The sequence below is a fragment of the Rattus norvegicus genome, chromosome 18 (assembly GCF_036323735.1).
Source record: "Rattus norvegicus strain BN/NHsdMcwi chromosome 18, GRCr8, whole genome shotgun sequence".
In the NCBI taxonomy this organism is placed as follows: Eukaryota; Metazoa; Chordata; class Mammalia; order Rodentia; family Muridae; genus Rattus; species Rattus norvegicus.
The window spans coordinates 15,360,823-15,378,415 of NC_086036.1; the positions used below are offsets into that span (position 1 = coordinate 15,360,823).

Genomic DNA, 17,593 nt, shown 5'->3' on the forward strand with positions numbered 1-17,593 from the left:
AGTTGAGCAGCAGTAATCGCACGTGGCCTCTGGACCTGGGTTCTTCCTCACCATGCCATTCTCTAGACAGGTCAGTGAGTAACTAACCAGTTCTTACTCTGTCCTTAAGAGTCCCACATCTTGGGGCGATAGAGACAGTATGGTAGGTGAGTGCACTTGTGTAAGGCCCTGAGTTAGAATCCCCTGTACTCTTCAGAAGACACGGGTGTGTAGTAAATAAAACTCTTAAATTCAGTAGAGCCCACAAACCATCCACATTAACCTACTACCACTCTAAGATTTCTTTGTCCAAGCCACCTCACTTCCTCCATTCCTGAAGCCAAGGGTCTTAACTGCGTGTCAGTTATTTTTGTGCCTGATCTGGTTTATATGTGGCAGAGCTCCTACCCGCTCACGTGTTCAGCTCTTGCTCTTCCTCTGGAAACTTCAGTGCTGAACCCCCTTGCTGGGTATGGTATGATTCTGACCTAGAACTAAAACAAGGGGAGAGCAAAGAAATAGTGCAACACCGTGTGTGTGTGTGTGTGTGTGTGTGTGTGTGTGTGTGTACACTCGTGCATGAGTGTATCTATGTGTGTGCACTTGTACAAGAGCATGTAAATGCTATAACTTTTGACCTGTAACAAGACTAAAAGAATAAAGCAAAGAAATACTGCTGATATCTCTTCCTTCCTTCCTTCCTTCCTTCCTTCCTTCCTTCCTTCCTTCCTTCCTTCTGCTTCCCGCCTCTGGTAAGGGTAAATTGGTGTTTCTATAGATATTTCTGATATTAAAAAGACTGTTAGTGTCTTCATTCTGGTAATGGTAATGAGTTTGTTGACTTAAAAACAAATTTCAAATATACAAGATGGTAGTTGGCGTCATAAACAAGAACACTAAGAAGTTGGCTGAGATGTGTCCTAGTAGCAGTGCGCTTGTCTGCGTGTCTGAGGTCTTTGGTTGGATTCCCAGAACTGCAAAACAAATTGGAGAGTATTCTAATTTACTCGTTATTGTCAGCTTGACTGTGAGAAGAATTACCAATGAGCGACTCCTCTGGGTATATCAGTGGGGTTTCCAGAGGGGTTTCTGTGAAGAGGGAAGACCTACCCTGAATGTGGATAGAACCAACCAGTGGGCCGGAGTCCCCAGATTGAATTAAAAGGGAGGAAAGACGGATCCCTTGAGTTCCTTCGTCTTCAGACTCCACACCTCTGCTGAGAGGATGTTTAGTTTGGGGGAAGCTGCTGTGTGAACTGGCAGAGGAAGAGGGCTCCTGGCTTTCAGTACAGTCGCCTACAGCCACAGCCCTGGGCCCAGATCACTCACTCTGTCTCAGCCACCGTGGTCACCAGCACGTCTGTTTGTTGCCATGTTCAGGAACGATGTCTTTTCTCATGTATGTGATACAGACTGTGGTCTCTGGGGTTGTGTTGTGAGTTTGATAATCACGCAAGGATGTTCATCCTGCTGTCTGTGGTGACATGTGGCCCAGGATAGCTTCAGTGTGGCTGACCCCAAACTTTGTAGATGACAGGGTGACTGAGACGCCAAAGGGAAGCTTTTCCATTCCAGGTAGGAGCTGAAAAGTTCGTAGCGTTCTGTTCCCCGGTCTGAAGTTTTCCCTTTTGACCAAGCCTACTTTGGAAAGAATTTCGAGAGGAAGGACTCAGGGGATGAGAGTCTGTTACTCAATTCAAGTTTACTAGAATATCTTTAAATGTTAGCCTGAAGTTTACTGTCTTATTAACAGTCTGTTTTATGGTACTTCCTTTTCATTTCAAAATGTTCTCACGTGTTTAAAAATCATTTTTACCATAAAGAAGGTGCAAGCCTTTGGATAAGGCTTTGGGAGCGAGATACCAAGATTGTATTTTTAAGGATATGTTATTCTGAACACATAGTCAAGATTCCTTTATTTAGATACCAATCTAAATTCCTTTATTAGCTTTGAAAAAAAAACCAACCTATAAGCAGTCAATTTTTGCTAATCTGCCACAAAAAGAGTAAATTGAGAGCCTTGGCTCTAGAATACATAGTAACTTGAAATGTAAAATGTGACGGATCCTAAAATACTAGCGTGGCTTATGTGTTCCAGCTGCCAGGTGCTCTCGCCAGAAAGCCTTTCCCATCAATAAACGGGGGAAATCTCACCCAGATCTCTACTGTTCAGGGCCTCTCTTCCTGGAAACATTTGTTTAAAAACCATTGTGGTTTAAGTGCAGGGTGAGGAACAGGGTTTAGCGCCTGCCTGGGCTGCAGGAGTTCAAGGCTGTCCTGGAGAATTTAGCCGAACCCCAGTCCTGAGGTAAGATTAGGAGGCTGGGACGGTAGCTCACAGGTACAGAGCACTCGCCTAGCATGCTCCAGGCCTGGGTTTGCTCCCCTGTACAAAATGAAGACTTGATACAGTTACAGAACAGCTCCCTAGAGCCACACTGGGTCTACACAGCAGCTCTTTCTCTTCCGGGTCTGGAGAGGAGGGGGCTCACATTGAGAATCACCCCCGCTCCAGACCCCAGCTCTTCTGCATGATGGTTGTGACCTCACAGAACCTCTAACTTTTCCCACATCGAGGCGTAAAAGAAGCTGTGAGGCATTGTCGGGTGGACAAAAGCTGTGCTCATGGCTTCCTCTTACAGTAGAAATGGGTAGTCGCTAAATACTGTCCCATATCACCTCATCCAGGCCCCATGCTTCCCCATTGAAGGAGTCTCTGGTGGGGTTATACAGATGACTAAGTTTACCCAACCAATTGGGTGTTTGGGTCTAGCTCTGGATCTCGAATCTGATGCCCTTGACTCCTCCCTAGGTCAGAGCCCTGTTGAGTATCCTATGCTACGGAGCCTTTTGTAGCTGCCATCAAGAGTGCACGTTAATTACCCCTCACTTTTTTTTTTTTAATTCAAAAGACAAAGTCCTTTAGTCCGCTCAGCCCTAATTTGTTCCCTGCAAGCTGCCTCATAGCACAGGGATATATCAGAACGTTGCCTGCCTTAGTTATGATGTCCGTCCTGCAGCTTTCTCTTCCCCTCAGAACACTCGTTTATTCAGCGTGGACTTAGTTTTGTGCACACCCTGGAGATACGGCAGTAAATAAGACATACACTATAAAGTTCCTGCCTGCACAGACTTTGCACTGGGGGGATAGGAAGGCTGGCTGAGGAGTTGACATTGAAGCTAATCAGAGATTGTGTAATAGCTAGGAGTCAGGAACAGAATAACGTCAGAGTAACTGGAGAGGCCACTTCAGGGCGGCAGGAAGGGCCTGCTGAGAAGGTGACATGGAGGCCGGACCTGAAGCATGAGGTGTAGGTGGTAGTGCCAGGTTCTGGACACAGCTTCAGTTTTCTTTGCCTGTGCCCCTGTTATCCCTTCATGACGAGCTGGGAGCTTGTCACTTGTTCCTCACTACCGGAAGGTTTAGAGGAGGCAAACTGAAGGTGCTGACAGAGGAGCAGCAGCACCTGAGCCCCGTTCACTGCCACACGCTCTTCTGCACTGACTCTTACACAGCTGAGCATGACCGCACAGTGGCACCCAGTGCGCCCACTTCCTGAAAGGTTAACCAGGGGCCATGCCGGGTGGGGTGACTTGGGCCTTGACTTAAAATTACTTGGGATCCTGGGAGAGAGGAAAGGTCAGAGTGGCAGGGAACAAGGCCAAGCAAGGCTGGGAAAGTAAACAGAAGGCATATGGAGAAGAGGAGGATATAGAGGGAGCCAAGAGGGGTAGGCGGGGCTGCTGGGCAAAAGTTGGTGCCCCGAGGAGGCCAGCCAAATCTTGTGGCATGGGAACAAGCCCCGGGTTATTGGGATTATTTTCAGAACACGGAGAAAGCCACCTACTGCTTGGAACAGATGGATATTTAGGCAAATACAATCAGCTGCATTTCTGACCATATGAAGAGACATGTGTCCACTGTGCCTGCACGAATGTGTGCACAGTGTATGCGTATGAGAGACCTCGGCACTTTCTCAGTCTATGAGATTAGCTTCCATTCATATCCCTGGACAAAAAGACTTTTTAGAATTCTAAAATTTTCATATTTCTTGGATAAGAGTCAAGCTTCTGATTCACTTGAGGGTCCTAGATATCAACTTGATTCTGAGATTAAAAATGAAAATAGCAGAAATGTCTACCTGTATTTGACATCTAAAGGTTTCTTTCTTCTTGGTTAAAAACGGAACAGAGGACATGCTCAGGAGACTCCTGATGAAAGAAAGCACTTGACGGCATCGCAGGCAGCAGCTGCCTACTGAAGGTGGAGGGTTCGTGTCCAAGGCAAGCCATGGGGCCTCATTTTGCAGACAGCTGCAGCAATCTGTGTGTTTTAGCCATATTCTAAAAGTGCCTTTTAAAGGGGGCAAGGCTGGAGAGATGCTTCAGCAGTTAAAAGTGCTTGCTGCACAAGCACGAAGACCTGAGTTCAAATCCCAAGCACCTTTGTAAAAAAAAACCAGACCTTCAGATGAGGCACCTAAAGATCGTCTACCGTAGATTCAGACATGGATTCCATGAAAGAACAACACCTAAACCCAAGAGGGCAGCTGTTGCCACATCCAGTTGATGTTGAAGATTTCAATCAGTTATAAAATAAATGTTCTGGTTTCACAAACAAAAAATTAATTAATTAATTAATTAGTTATGGCGGTAATAAAGATAAGATACCAAAGAATATTTAACAGATCTCCAGTTAAATATTAGGTTTAATTTGTTTATGTCCTTCAGAAGTGTCTTTCCAATATGTGCTTATATTTATATGACATATAAACTATCATGCAGAGCTGGTAGTTATGTTTGAATTATGGTTTTCATCTCTTTGTGGTAATACAGATTGCCCATTGAGCTTGATTGAGAATTTGTGTCCATGTTGTCATCTCTGTTGTTTTTCAAGTCCAGCTCAGCAAATGGTATCATTTCTCAATATTTAGTGAAAAAATTTCCTTTCGTTATAAGGATTGTAGGGAGTTTCTGTATCTGACTATTCAAATGGAAAATGTCATACTATTTTCCAGATGCATTTGCTGCTATTTTAGAAATAGATGCAATTATATTATATTAATAAATACATGTGTTAAATATATATATATTAAAAAAACAGACCTTGTAGGGGACGGAGACAGGAGGATCATTGGGACTCACGGGCTGCTGGGTGGTCCATGTTCAATGGGAGAGCCTGTCTCAAGAGGATAAAGAGGAGAACAAGATGTCTGATGACCTCCTCTGGCTTTCACAGGCGCATACAGTGTACACACACACACACACACACACACACACACACACACACACACACACAGAATAAAAAGTTAAACGTAATGATTAATTATGGAAGGAGCAAGCACCCTTACGTTATTTTTCTGTTCACCCTCTCCAGGAAATGGCAGTTATTAGCAGGAGTTACAAGTTCAGATGGCCAAGCTAATCAGAACCTTATGCTCACATTGATAGCATCCAGCAGAAGCTGATACACAACAGCCTAGAAAGGCCTGGAGTCTTTGCCAGCCGGCAACCCAATTCTGAACCCAGCCCTCTCTTGAAACTCAATTTCCTCTTAACCTTTGTCTTCAAAGTACCTTCCCGTGAAGGCCTTTCCACTGGTTTCTTTGTAGTTTTGAACTACAGGTGCCTAATTTGAGGGGAAATGGTGTTTTAGGGCCTGTGGTCTAGTAACATGCTTGGTGCCAACACTTCCTTTCCATCCTTGTGTGAATTCAGCTCTGGGCTCAGACCTCTGCCACCTTGGAGGCCTCCCCTCCTTCCCAAGGAGTTTGACTTGCCTTGTCTATCTCATCCCTTCACAGGAGATAAGACGTGAGTAAAGTGCATACGTGAATCTGCCCACAGCTGTGTAGTTACGTCACAGAGACCCTGTGAGGGCTTTAATTTCCTTCCTCATAATCTGCAGATACACAGAAACCTCAGTACACCATCTTCGCTGAAGTACCCTTTGGGGGATGATTGAGTCTTGTCAAGGTTTTTCTTTCGATGACATCCTCTGGACCCCTCTGCTTAGACTTGATCTCTGCAAATCTTGGAAAATTGGGCAAATCTTTCCTCACCTGCCCCTATATCTGGGTCATGAATGAATAAAGTGAAAGGGATGGATGGATGGATGGATGGATGGATGGATGGATGGACGGACGGACGGACGGACGGACAGTGATGAATGAATGGGCATGGTCTAGAGATACTCTTTTTTCGATGAAGCAGTGCTTCAGACCTGCCTCTCAGAGCTCTTCATTTGGGGAATGAACTATACACATGGAACTTTCTGGCTCTGTATGGAAAGCCCCAGTTCACCAAGGGGGATTATCTGGGGTTTTCATTCTGGAGGAGCTGGGACCTGTGAGTGTTGTCACAGGGCTTCCCACCCCCTTCAGAGAGGCAGAGTAGACCGAGGAGAGCAGCGTGGGGCTTCCTGCCTTTGGCTTATCCTCTTTCTTTGCTATTGCCTAAGGATTTTTGGTTTTGGTTTTGATAGCGTCTCACTGTGTAACCCTGTCCAGCCTGAAACATGCTATGTGGACCAGACTTTCCTAGAACTTACAGACCCACATACTCTTCGTCCAAGTGCTGAGCTTAGAGCCATATGCCACCACGCCCAGCTGACTAAATATCTTAATCTCTAGACATAGATGTACTTTAAAAAAAGAATATTTATGATTGAAGTTATTCTAGGAACTATAACTGATAAGCTTAAGGCCATTTTTGTATCATCAACTTGATAAATCTCTTTTAAACACATTTGTGCATACTAAGACTATCCATAAAAGATCTACTTTTACTAGAACAGTCATAAAAAGATATTTCTGAGTAAAGAGTCCAGTTATAAGTTTGAAACACAGCCCCTCTTCTTACCTTATTTGTGGAGGGCTCTAACCTTGACAATCCTAAAAACTTTGGCCAGAGAACAGTCTGACTTGGGATCTGACAGTGTAGCCTTTGAGTGAGTGAGGTGTGAGTGCATGGCTGATTGAGAAAAGGGGTGTTTAGGGACCATGGGTGCTTCACTCCCCGAGAGCTGTGGCTGAGCTGTGCTGGTTGTAGACCTTTATAAGGAGATCGCTGTGTACATAAACTCAAATACATAAGTCTTTCACATGAAAGAAAAATGGCATTCGTCCTCTTATGTATCTTTTCCAGTCTGCTCTTCCTTTCATTTGTGCAAAACTGTATTTTCCTGAGACTCTCAGTGGTGGATTACTTCTCCCAATGATGAGAGGATTGCCGAAAATAGAGATCATTTGAGAGAAGAAAGATAGTCATAGGAACTGATACTGTCTGCACAAAATATGTGAATGGAATGTACTGGTGTAGCTGGTCAGACTTTCCTGAACATTTTATAGCAAAACACCAAGATTCCAGTTGAGTATAGTGTCCTTACGGGAGTGAGCCAACAGGGCGAATGGGTCCTTCTTGTCCTTAGGAAAGACGCGTCTATTCCTACATGTATGCGCGTGCTGTGTGAGGTTTTCTGTGCTCTGTGCACGTGGTTATCTTTAGATTCCAGAAGACGGCATCAGAGGCCCTGGGGCTGGAGTTAGAGAGGGTTGTGAGTCATCTGAAGTGGGAGCTGGGAACTGAACCAGGTCCTCTGTAGCAGTGGTAAGCACTCTTAGCTAATGAGCCGCCCAGCAGTACCCATAATGACTTTGAAAGGCTTAGCTTCAACATGGGCTCAGATTGGAGTAAGCTAAATAGGGCCACTGCAACAAGCGGCAGGCAGGGCCACTGCATACAGAGGGCTGATTGCTCCGCAGATGGTCTTCTCTAAACTGGGGAAGATTGTGAACACAGGCGTTAGTTGTTAAGAATCAAAATAGATTTCACATGCCTCAATCCTCAAGTTTATTTCTTTTTTCTTTTTTCACTTTTTATTGATTCTTTGTGAATTTCACATTAATGACCCCAGTCCCCTCATCCCCCTGTCCCCTCACATCTGCCCACGCCCCTTGCTGCCTCCTCCCTAAAATAAAACACACACAAACAACAAAGCAGAGGGGGGGAAAAATCTCACTGTGGAAGCTGTAGTGTGTCAGTGTGTCCCTCAGTGTATCCCTCTGTCCACACACTTGCAAATGTTCATTGCAGTGAGTCACTAGTCTGCTTTGAGGCCTCTGGCCTCTGTGACACCAACAGTATTGTTTCCTCATTGGGAATCCTCCTGTTGTTCTATGTCACGGAGATCCCACAGCTTTGGAACAGGAGGGCTGGCCCTTTTATGTGTCCCAGCTTTTCACAGATGATATAGATTTTGGGGTGAGCCAGTTCAGAGCCATGGACCTGGGACTGGGCAGTAGCTGACCTGGTCAGTATGTCAGTTCTTCTTATCCACACCATCAGGGCAAGCTCTGCTCTGGCTAGATCTCCCAATGCCACCATCGGCAAGGTTGGGGGTGGAGGGGGCACTCTCCCAAGTGCTGAGGACTGTGAGGGGCTGGGCCAGCTCCTCTGCTCTCACACCCTCAAGGCTGGCTCACCCATGCCTTTACAATCAGGGCCAGCTCTACTGTGCTGTCCAGGGCCTGCTCTCCCAAGCTCATGATCCTGTGGGCAGCTCTCCTTACTGCCAGAGGTTGTGAGGGGTGGGGGCATCACCTCTCAGCCCGCACCATCCCATGGTAGATGACTCACACCCTGGGGACTGGCTTACCCCCGTCACCAAGGCCAGGTTCACTGGGCTGCCTGGGTAGGGCACAGGGCCTGCTTTCCAGAGCACAGCATCCAGTGAGAGGTGAGACCGGTTATGCACAACCCTTGGGCATCCATATGGTTCTGGGCAGCTGCCCCAGCCAGGGACATTGACCACCTACCCCTGCCACTACATAGCCCAGGATTCATGCATGGCCCTCAGCAGCAGCTCAGGCCAGGCCCTCACCATGAGTCCATGTAGTTGAGGCTGACTCCTCACAAGAGGCTGCTCCTCTCTACCACCGAGTCCCCAGTTCCGCCTCTCTGCATATGTTCAAGCTGCTTCACTTCTCTTTCTCTCCCATCTGACCACTTATACACTTGCACGTCGTGATGGCGCCTGGGAGCCCCTGGGTGACATTCTCCGTCTGTGCTCCATGGCGTGGCAGCAAACGGGTGTCTGTGGCCCAACTGTGCCACACACTGAAAGTCGGGTCCCTGGTGGCATGGCAGCCTGCAGGTCTCTTGTTTTTCTCCTCCCATGCTGTGCTGCCTGGATTGTATTGGATTGGATTTATATCTGTCCTAGGTATAAGATAGACTGGCCACCAAGCCAGGCATCAAACCAGGATAAAGAAAGGACTACCATCTGCCCTGCTCCTGACTGATTTAAGAACAACAACAACAAGGTGTGATGTCCTCCACAGGAGGAGGAAGACAGACAGACTTGTGAGCTGCCATGCGTAAAGACCCTCCCTTCAGCACGTGACACATTTGGGCTACAGACACCCGTTTGTTGCCACACCATGCAGCACAGACAGAGAATGTCTCTGCCCATTGCCAGGAGGGATCAAATTAATTTCTTAAATTGTTCTTGTATGAACAACCCCAAAGCAAGAGGTAGGATCCTGGAACACCTGACCTATCAGGACCCCATCTTGGGGGGCTGTGCAAGGGTTGACTCTGAGAATGTGGAGGAGAAAATGGTGACTGTGGCTGGGGGGGTCCATTTGGTGGGGTTGGGTAGGGTAACCCTGAGGTACAGATTGACTCCCCCAAGAAATAATTTGGGTTAGCAGCCAATGCTGACAGACACTTTACATATTTGTTTACTTTTGAAGGATGCTTCCCCTGAAATAATTCTTAAACCTTGACAGATTGGTTCTAGGGCAAACCTGCAGATTATGGGTTTCAGGACCCATGACTGGTAAGGCGGTAGAATTCCTGTTTTGGTTTTTCCATGTCTGAGGCTTGCCAGACCTTACTCCAAGCTAACTTGCCTCATTGACTCACAGAAAATTCCATTTGCTTTAGCGAGCAGAAAATCAATGTCTAATTTTGTGTAGCTCAATAATTGCTGTAAAGCATACACTTGCTGTGTGTCTCTGTCCTGCCCACCACCAGTCACCAAATGCAAGAGAAGCAGGACACGTCAGCAGGACACCGGGTCCCCGGCTGGGCTGCTTGCTCTGAAGTTACTGTCCAAAGGAAAGCCAGAATTGCAGCTTTCTGAGGATAGGGACTTCCGGGGTTTTGTTTGTTTGTTTAATTTGGGTTTTGTTTTTTTGAGACAGGGATTCTCTGTGTTGCCCCGGCTATCCTGGAATTCGCTCTGTAGACTGAGGAAGCTGGCCTCAGACTCACAGAGATCCTCCTGCCTCTGCCTCCTGAGTGCTGGGGTTAAAGATCTGTGCCACCATGCCCAACCCCTTTGTTTTGCTTTTTTTTTTTTTTCAACAAGGTGGCTCACTGTGACTCAGGGCTCACCTGTTAGGCTACACTAACTGTCCAGTAGCCCCTGTGATCTACCTGTCCCTACCTCCCCACGGCCCTGGCTGTTTATGTGGGTTTTGGGATCTGATTCAGGTCCTCATGTTTATTCCCCAATCTCCCCTATTTGCTTTTTACAGTAGTGAATTTAACCAGGTCTTGAAGTCACTCTGTGGACCTTCGTTTGTAAGTTTGGCAAAGTGAGCTCACTCTGTCCCAGAGGCCCCATGGTAGGCCACCTGATAACTGACTGCCATTTCCATCCAAAAGACCTGAGGAAGTTCCAGACCTGAGCTTCAGCTCTGTTCCTGTGCTGGTTTTTTGCTCTGTGGCATTCAGGGTGACCTCAGTTCTCATGGTTTGACACTTATCCTGATAAAAACATCAGAAGTTAGTCAGTTAAAAAACTGATATCTTAGGGTTGAAGCGATGACTCAGCAGTTTAGAGCATTCGGGTCTGGATTCAGTTCCCAGCATCCACATAGTGGTTCACAGCCTTTTTTTTTTTTTTTTTTGGCAATATTTTCTTTTCTGTTCAATTAATTAATTAATTAATTAATTCACTTACATCCCAATCACCACAGTCCCTCCCTCCGTTCCCCCTTTCCTTTCTCCTGTGAGAAGGTGGATGCCCCACCCCAGGAGGGTATCTCCCTACCCTGGCACATCCTGTCTCTGCAGGGCTAGGCACATCCTTTCCCTCAGAGGCCAGACGAGGCAGCCCAGAGAGGGGATCCAAGCCATTCCTGACTCCAGTTCCAAGGACTCGAGTGCTCTCTTCTGACCTTCAAGGGCATCAGGCATGCACACGACACACATACATACATCCAGGAAAAACACACACATAAAATAATAAACAATATCGATATTTTAAAATCACTGTTATCTCTGTCTTCATCGGAGTGCTCTGTGTCCTGTGAAGCAGGCACACTGGCCTGGAGTGTGTCTGCTGTGAACTGGTGCAGATCCTTCACTGAGAGGCCTGCCCTGCTTTCCTCCCAGGAGCAGCGGGAAATGACTTTATCTCTGAGGTGATGGCAAACTCCCTGTGCTAAGCACGCAGCACTTCTGCGAGGCAGGAGCTCTCTCGCGCCTTTAAAATTCCATGTCGGTTAAGATGCAAGAAATTGTAATGAAACCTTAGAATCTCAGAACATATCTGTGGAAAGGCTAAGATTATTTGATTCTCATCAGAGGCTAATATTTAGAGAAGCATAAGAAATTTGTGTTGGTAGAAAAAAGTAGAAGGGACTGGGGAGAGAAAAGATGATGTCAGTATGGAAGTAAAATCACATAGACACACACACACACACACACACACACACTGAGATGCACACACAGAGAGAAGAGAGGGAGCGAGAAACACGAATACACACAGAGAGGGGAGGGAGAGAGAGAGAGACATGCATGCATGCATGTACACAGAAAGAGAGGGAGACACACATACACACATACACACAGAGAGAGAAAGAGAGAGAGAGAGAGAGAGAGAGAGAGAGAGAGAGAGATGCGTTCATGCGCGCACACGCACGAGTGCGCACAGAGGGGGAGGGGCGGGCAAGGGGCATGGACACTGTGGCTTGCTGGATGTTTACAAGGACACTTCCACAAAGGGCATGCCAAGCCAAAACTGTCAGGCCTAAGCTCAGAAAGCTGGCATGTATGGGTGGGCAGTTAACAAAAGACACCACAAAGTCAGGCACGCACAGAGCTGTCTCACTGAAAGAGAGAGACCGCCTGGAGATTCCACTTGACTGCCGTCGGAATGCCCGTGAATGCCCGTGACAAGAGGATGGACGGCAGCAAGCCTTAGACATGATTGGAGGGTGGGGCTCACTAGGGGTTGGAGTATAAAGTAGTACAAACATGGAAATCAGTGTGGAGTTTTCTCAAAGAATAAAAATTGAACTTCAAATGACCCAGCTATGCCGGTTCTTGACACATGCCCCAAGGACTCTGCATCTACCACAGAGACACTTGTTCATCCATGTTTATTGCTGCTCCACTCATAGCAGAGAGAAAATGGAACCACCCTAGATGTCCATCATTGGATGAGTGGATAAGAAAAATGTTCACACAGGAATTTTATGTAGCTCCTAAAAAAGATGGAGTGCAGGGAAAAATGAAACGGATGGATTAGGAAAATTGTCCGTTAAGCCAGGTGACACAGACTTGCACAGTCATGTTCTCTCGTGCAGATCCTAGTTTCCAGTCTTTATAATCGTGTGTGTGTGTGTGTGTGTGTATGTTTGTGTGTGTACATATGTACAGTACATACATGTACATATGAAACCAGACAGAGGACTATCGGGAGGGTTGAGGTATTGAAGAAGACAGCGAAAGCAACAGAGCAGGTGACATGAAAACAGGAAGGAGGCCACTGTGGGTGAAATGGCCACAGGAAAGGCAGGGAGTAGGGGTGAAGACGCAGGAGAAGAAGCAACAAAAACTAATCATGTGTGAAAACAGTGTCATGAAATCTAGTACTTTGTATGGCAGCTAATAAATAGCATCTTTCTGAAGTTCGGAAGAGTAGAGAGTACACACACGAGTGCTCCAGTCTGCACAGAGAGACATTTGTGATGAGCCTGTCGCTGTCGGTTCAAAGACCTGTTGAAATGTGTCAATGCAGTGAGCACTAGCACATTCCTGCCTTTCTGTGGGTTTCCCGCCTCACGCCGTCCACTTACCTGGTTTTCCCATAGGGCCCTCCCGTCCAGCATTGCCAGGGCTGCAGGTGCGGTGAGACCTATTACGGTAGCAGTCGGAGGGCGGGGCTGATAACTAGCGAGGTGTCTGAAGCACGACACTGCTGCCATTTTTCGTCGTTAGCCGCTTGTCCTAATGAGCTTTATGAAAATGTAGGGTGCCTTTTGTGAATGAATGAATACAAGGACAGCTGTCCTCAGGAGAATATTATCATCTACAACCGGGAGGGAAGCGGTGCTTTATGGCTGGGCTGGAGAACCACTCATGGTTTTGTTATTTGTTTTGTTTTAAACTTATCTTCCCACCCTATTTGGTATTTCTTTTTAAAAAAATTTTTTTTTAATTTAATTTAATGTGCTTTGGTGTGAGGGTGTCGGATGCCCCGGAGTTGGAATGACAGACAATTGTGAGTTGTCATTTGGGCGCTGGGAACTGAACCCCGGTCCTCTGGAAGAGCAACCAGTGCTCCTAACCACTGAACTACCATCTTCTGTTAACTACAGACCATTTTTCACTCAGCGCGGTGCGTTCGTCAGACACAGATCTGTTAGTATCTTCCCTGCTCTGTTTAGTTTTGTTTTTAAATCACCTGGAGCAAAACTTTCGTCCCCCTGGGTCGGATGCCACCTGGCACTTGAAGGTTCCCCTTCTGCCTATCCATCCACTGCTGGGAAATGTGAAGGCTCTTTATTACCACAAGAAAAAAATCATTAGGAAAGTGCATCAGCTGCAGAAGTTATGTTGGTCTATAGAAATCCTGTCACGCAGCCCAAAATACTTCAAGTTTTGAATTATTTATCCTGACTAAGGCTTTATAGAATTCATAAAGGTGGCAAAAGGTGACTACATTGTAAAAGTAAATGCTTTCACTTAGTAAAACATCCTCTGAATTAAAACAAGGAGAGCTGTTGACTGAAAAGCAATAGAAGCTTTAACAAAAGTGTAGAAAAGTCACATTCATGGTCATATACCTGGAGTTCATGCGGGCAGATTCTCAGGTCTTCAAGGGAAGGAGAATTTAGAGCAGTGGTTCTCAACCTGTGGTGTGTGACCGCCTTGGGGGAGGGGTTGCATACCAGATATCTTGCATATGAGATATTTACATTACAGTTCATAACAATCGCCAAGTTACAGTCATGGTGCAGCAGTGAACCCATGTTATGGCTGTGGGTCAGCACAACATGGGGGACTGTATTAAAGGCTTGCAGCCTTAGGAAGGTGAGAGCCACCGATTGGAGGGTGCGTGGGTGTTGTTCTCACATTTGTAAACTCCTCGTTTACTACGTTGAAGCAGGAAGCAGATCGGTGTCGCCTTAAGCGAAACAAACGACTCTGAGTTTAGTAATTGTCCAGTAAATGCATAGACCTCTCCTATAGAGCCTAAAAGCTTTAGATTTCGGTATTTATCTAGTTATGTTTAAAACATTTGCTTCTTCTGTATCATCAAATACTGTCTGTTATAGAAAGGAGTCAGGGGCCCTTGGAGAAATGACGGGCTTTAGGTCAGACGGTTACTAGTTGAGACTGGAACATCTTGTCACACCAGAAAACAAGACTTTATCAAAAGAACTGAAAGGCCAGACCAAAGAAGCACACAGACACTCAGACATGCCTCTTATCAATCGAGATAAATTGTAATGGACTAAGGCATATCAAGTATGCTAAAGCACTGTACCTCGTGGATCTACCTCACAGAATCGAAACGAAAGTCCTGTTGGCTACAGAACATTCAGGACACACCCATCATGGGGAAAGTGGGAAGAAGCAATCAGGACTTGCTCTGTACTGTGCCCACCATCCGACCTCAGGCTCCCTCAGAAGGATTCTCTCCATAGGATCATCAGAGATGATACGTTAAGAAGGGCCTACAGACAATCGTTTAGAAGTTACTGCATCTAGGCAGTGTTTAACAGTGTGGCGGAAGGAGCCAGACATTCCCTGGTTTCCAGTGAAAGCTTAGTCACTACACGAAAGAGTCTTTCACCTCACTCCCCAGATTAGGGCCTGAACCAGACAAAGCCTGCAGAGTAAGTTGGAGGGAACAGGAAAGCAAAGGCCAAGTCAGCATCAAACCACACCCAGAGTGATGGACTGGACGCATCCAGATTTGTAAACCACCAGAGTCTTCCTTTCAGGAGCAGTTACACAGTCTCCATGATAGACCAGCATAGGAGACAAGCCTGCAGTGACTAGGGAGGGAGCGGGTCCACTCAGGAACCAGAAGTTCCCATGCAGACTAAGACGATGCCCGGCCATCCTGGCACCTGCCGTATGAAGAAATGGTGGTCATTTCAGTGTAGGGGGGCTGTTGGCTTTGTTGCTTAATTAATGTTTTCTGGTGTCTTCATCTATATCCGAAATGACTCAATACTTGGCGTTTACTCTAAAGTAATATGGGCTGTGGGGCCAGAAATGGGATTAGCAGGGGGGAGTTACGGGGCTGTAATTAAAACAAGCTTGAGGGGTTGGGGATTTAGCTCAGTGGTAGAGCGCTTGCCTAGCAATCGCAAGACCCTGAGTTCGGTCCCCAGCTCCGAAAAAAAGAAAAGAAAAAAAAAAACAAAAAAAAACAAGCTTGGTCGAGTTGATTGTTGCTAAAACCGAGAAGTGGACATGAGTAGTTTGTCATTCTGGTTCATCTCTTTTTTGCGTATATTTGACTGTTGCTCCAATAAAACTTAATATATGCCTATCATTCTATATGCATATAATCATTCTGTGAAATTCATAAAATTGCAAAGCTTCTAACCGTGTCTAAATGTTACAAAGGGTCCTTTACTAACACACAGCTGTTAGAAGGGGCAGCCTCTGAGACACTGGCATTTTGAGTACTTGTAGTAAAGGTTCCGTGAGGTAATGAGTAAAATGGAAGCTCTCCCGGGCTGGAGGGATTGCTCAGTGGTTAGGAGCACTAGATGCTCTCGCAGAGTTCCCAGCACCCACACTGAGACACTCACAAGCACCTGTCATTCCTGTTCCACATGATCCAGCATCCTCATCTTCCCTCCATGAGCAGTACACACACACACACACACACACACACACACACACACGCACACACACGCACACGCACGCATGCACGCACGCACTTAAAAATAAATAGATTTGAAAAGAAAGAAGATTGCCGTGGTGCACAGTGCTGTGAGCCTGGTGACTTAACGTCCCACATAGACTCGAGGTCAAACGTGAGACTAAATCCTATTACAAATTAAGACTCTCAGAGCCTGAAGTGCCTGGATAGGGGAGACATGTAGTGCCCCCCCCCCCAGCAGAACTGCATGAAATGTGATCCAAACAGGCAGTTAGAAGGGACTGGGGATCAGGGTCGAGCAGCAAATGGCTTCGACAGAGTCGGGCCTGCTGCACTCTAGAGCTGGTGAAACTTCCCACCCCAAACCACTTTCCACCCACGAATGCTTGCCTGAGCTCAGCCTGGTGGGTAAGCCAAGTAGGTACACAAATCAAACATTTATGGCAGTGAACCATAAAGAACTTTAAAACAGTCCATGAGTACACGTGTGATCTTACCGTGAAGCTAGGCACAGTGACTCCTAGCAGTGACCTTAGCGGTGGGAAATAGAGGTGGTTCACTGAGTCCTGGGCCAGCCAGAGATAGAGAGACCCCGTCTCAGAAAAGACAAGCCAGGTGTGGCAGGCAGAGGTAGGAAGGTGGATTTCTGTGAGTTTGAGCCTGATCTTAAACGGAGTTGCAACGCAGACAGGGCTGTTACACAGAGAACCCTGTAACAAAATAACAAAACAAAAAGGAAATTTACAGGTAATGAGATGGATGTGCCTGTCTGAGTACAATGTAGTCCAAAGATACATTGTTTTAATACTTAGGTGCTAAGGACCAACATCAGGAAAATATTAAAAGCCTTGTTTTCAGCAATCAAGCCAGCTTGTTCCTGTAAGAGCAGAAACCTTCGTATGTACATCGAAAATAACTGCCCTTAACGAAACACAGTAGCCTCAGGACCTGAGCCAGGGCGCTCAGGCAGTGATCTTGGCACTGCCAGGTGTCACGGCACTCGGGGGAAGTGCATTTCGTAGCATTCACAGTAAAGGCTGCAGTGAATGACGTCTCCTAACGCAGTGTGGACGAGCACTGCCGGGAACACTTTGGACTCATTGCACATCTGATTATGAACTAACTGTTGGTTGCTACACAATCAAAAACCGTTTATTGATGCCTGATTTTTCACCACCTCCCTGTGCCATCCCACCGCCCGTAGGGGTCAGGACGCACGTCTAAGTAGCTCTGTCATAATCTCCACCAACGATGCCCTCCTTGATTAAGCGTCTCTGACCGTCCTAAGCTGATTTTTTTCTTGTGAGTAAACTTGTTTTCTTCTGTTTTATCCTAGTTGGGGAATGGCGGTCAATGTGTATTCTACCTCGATAACCCAGGAGACTATGAGCCGGCATGACATCATCGCATGGGTTAATGACATCGTGTCTCTAAACTACACAAAAGTGGAACAACTCTGTTCAGGTAAGA

At 46.4% G+C, this 17,593-nt stretch overlaps 1 protein-coding gene across 3 annotated transcripts in view; it reads left to right on the plus strand.

Annotated features, from left to right (window-relative positions):
- Positions 1-17,593, plus strand: part of Mapre2 (microtubule-associated protein, RP/EB family, member 2) — a 140,805-nt gene that overhangs the window by 57,321 nt on the left and 65,891 nt on the right. For all 3 annotated transcript variants that reach the window (XM_039097097.2, XM_039097095.2, NM_001101000.1), the window contains one exon: positions 17,460-17,587. In XM_039097097.2, coding sequence (XP_038953025.1) covers positions 17,467-17,587 — 121 coding nt within the window. In that variant the 5' untranslated portion in view covers positions 17,460-17,466. The remainder of the gene's footprint in view (positions 1-17,459; positions 17,588-17,593) is intronic.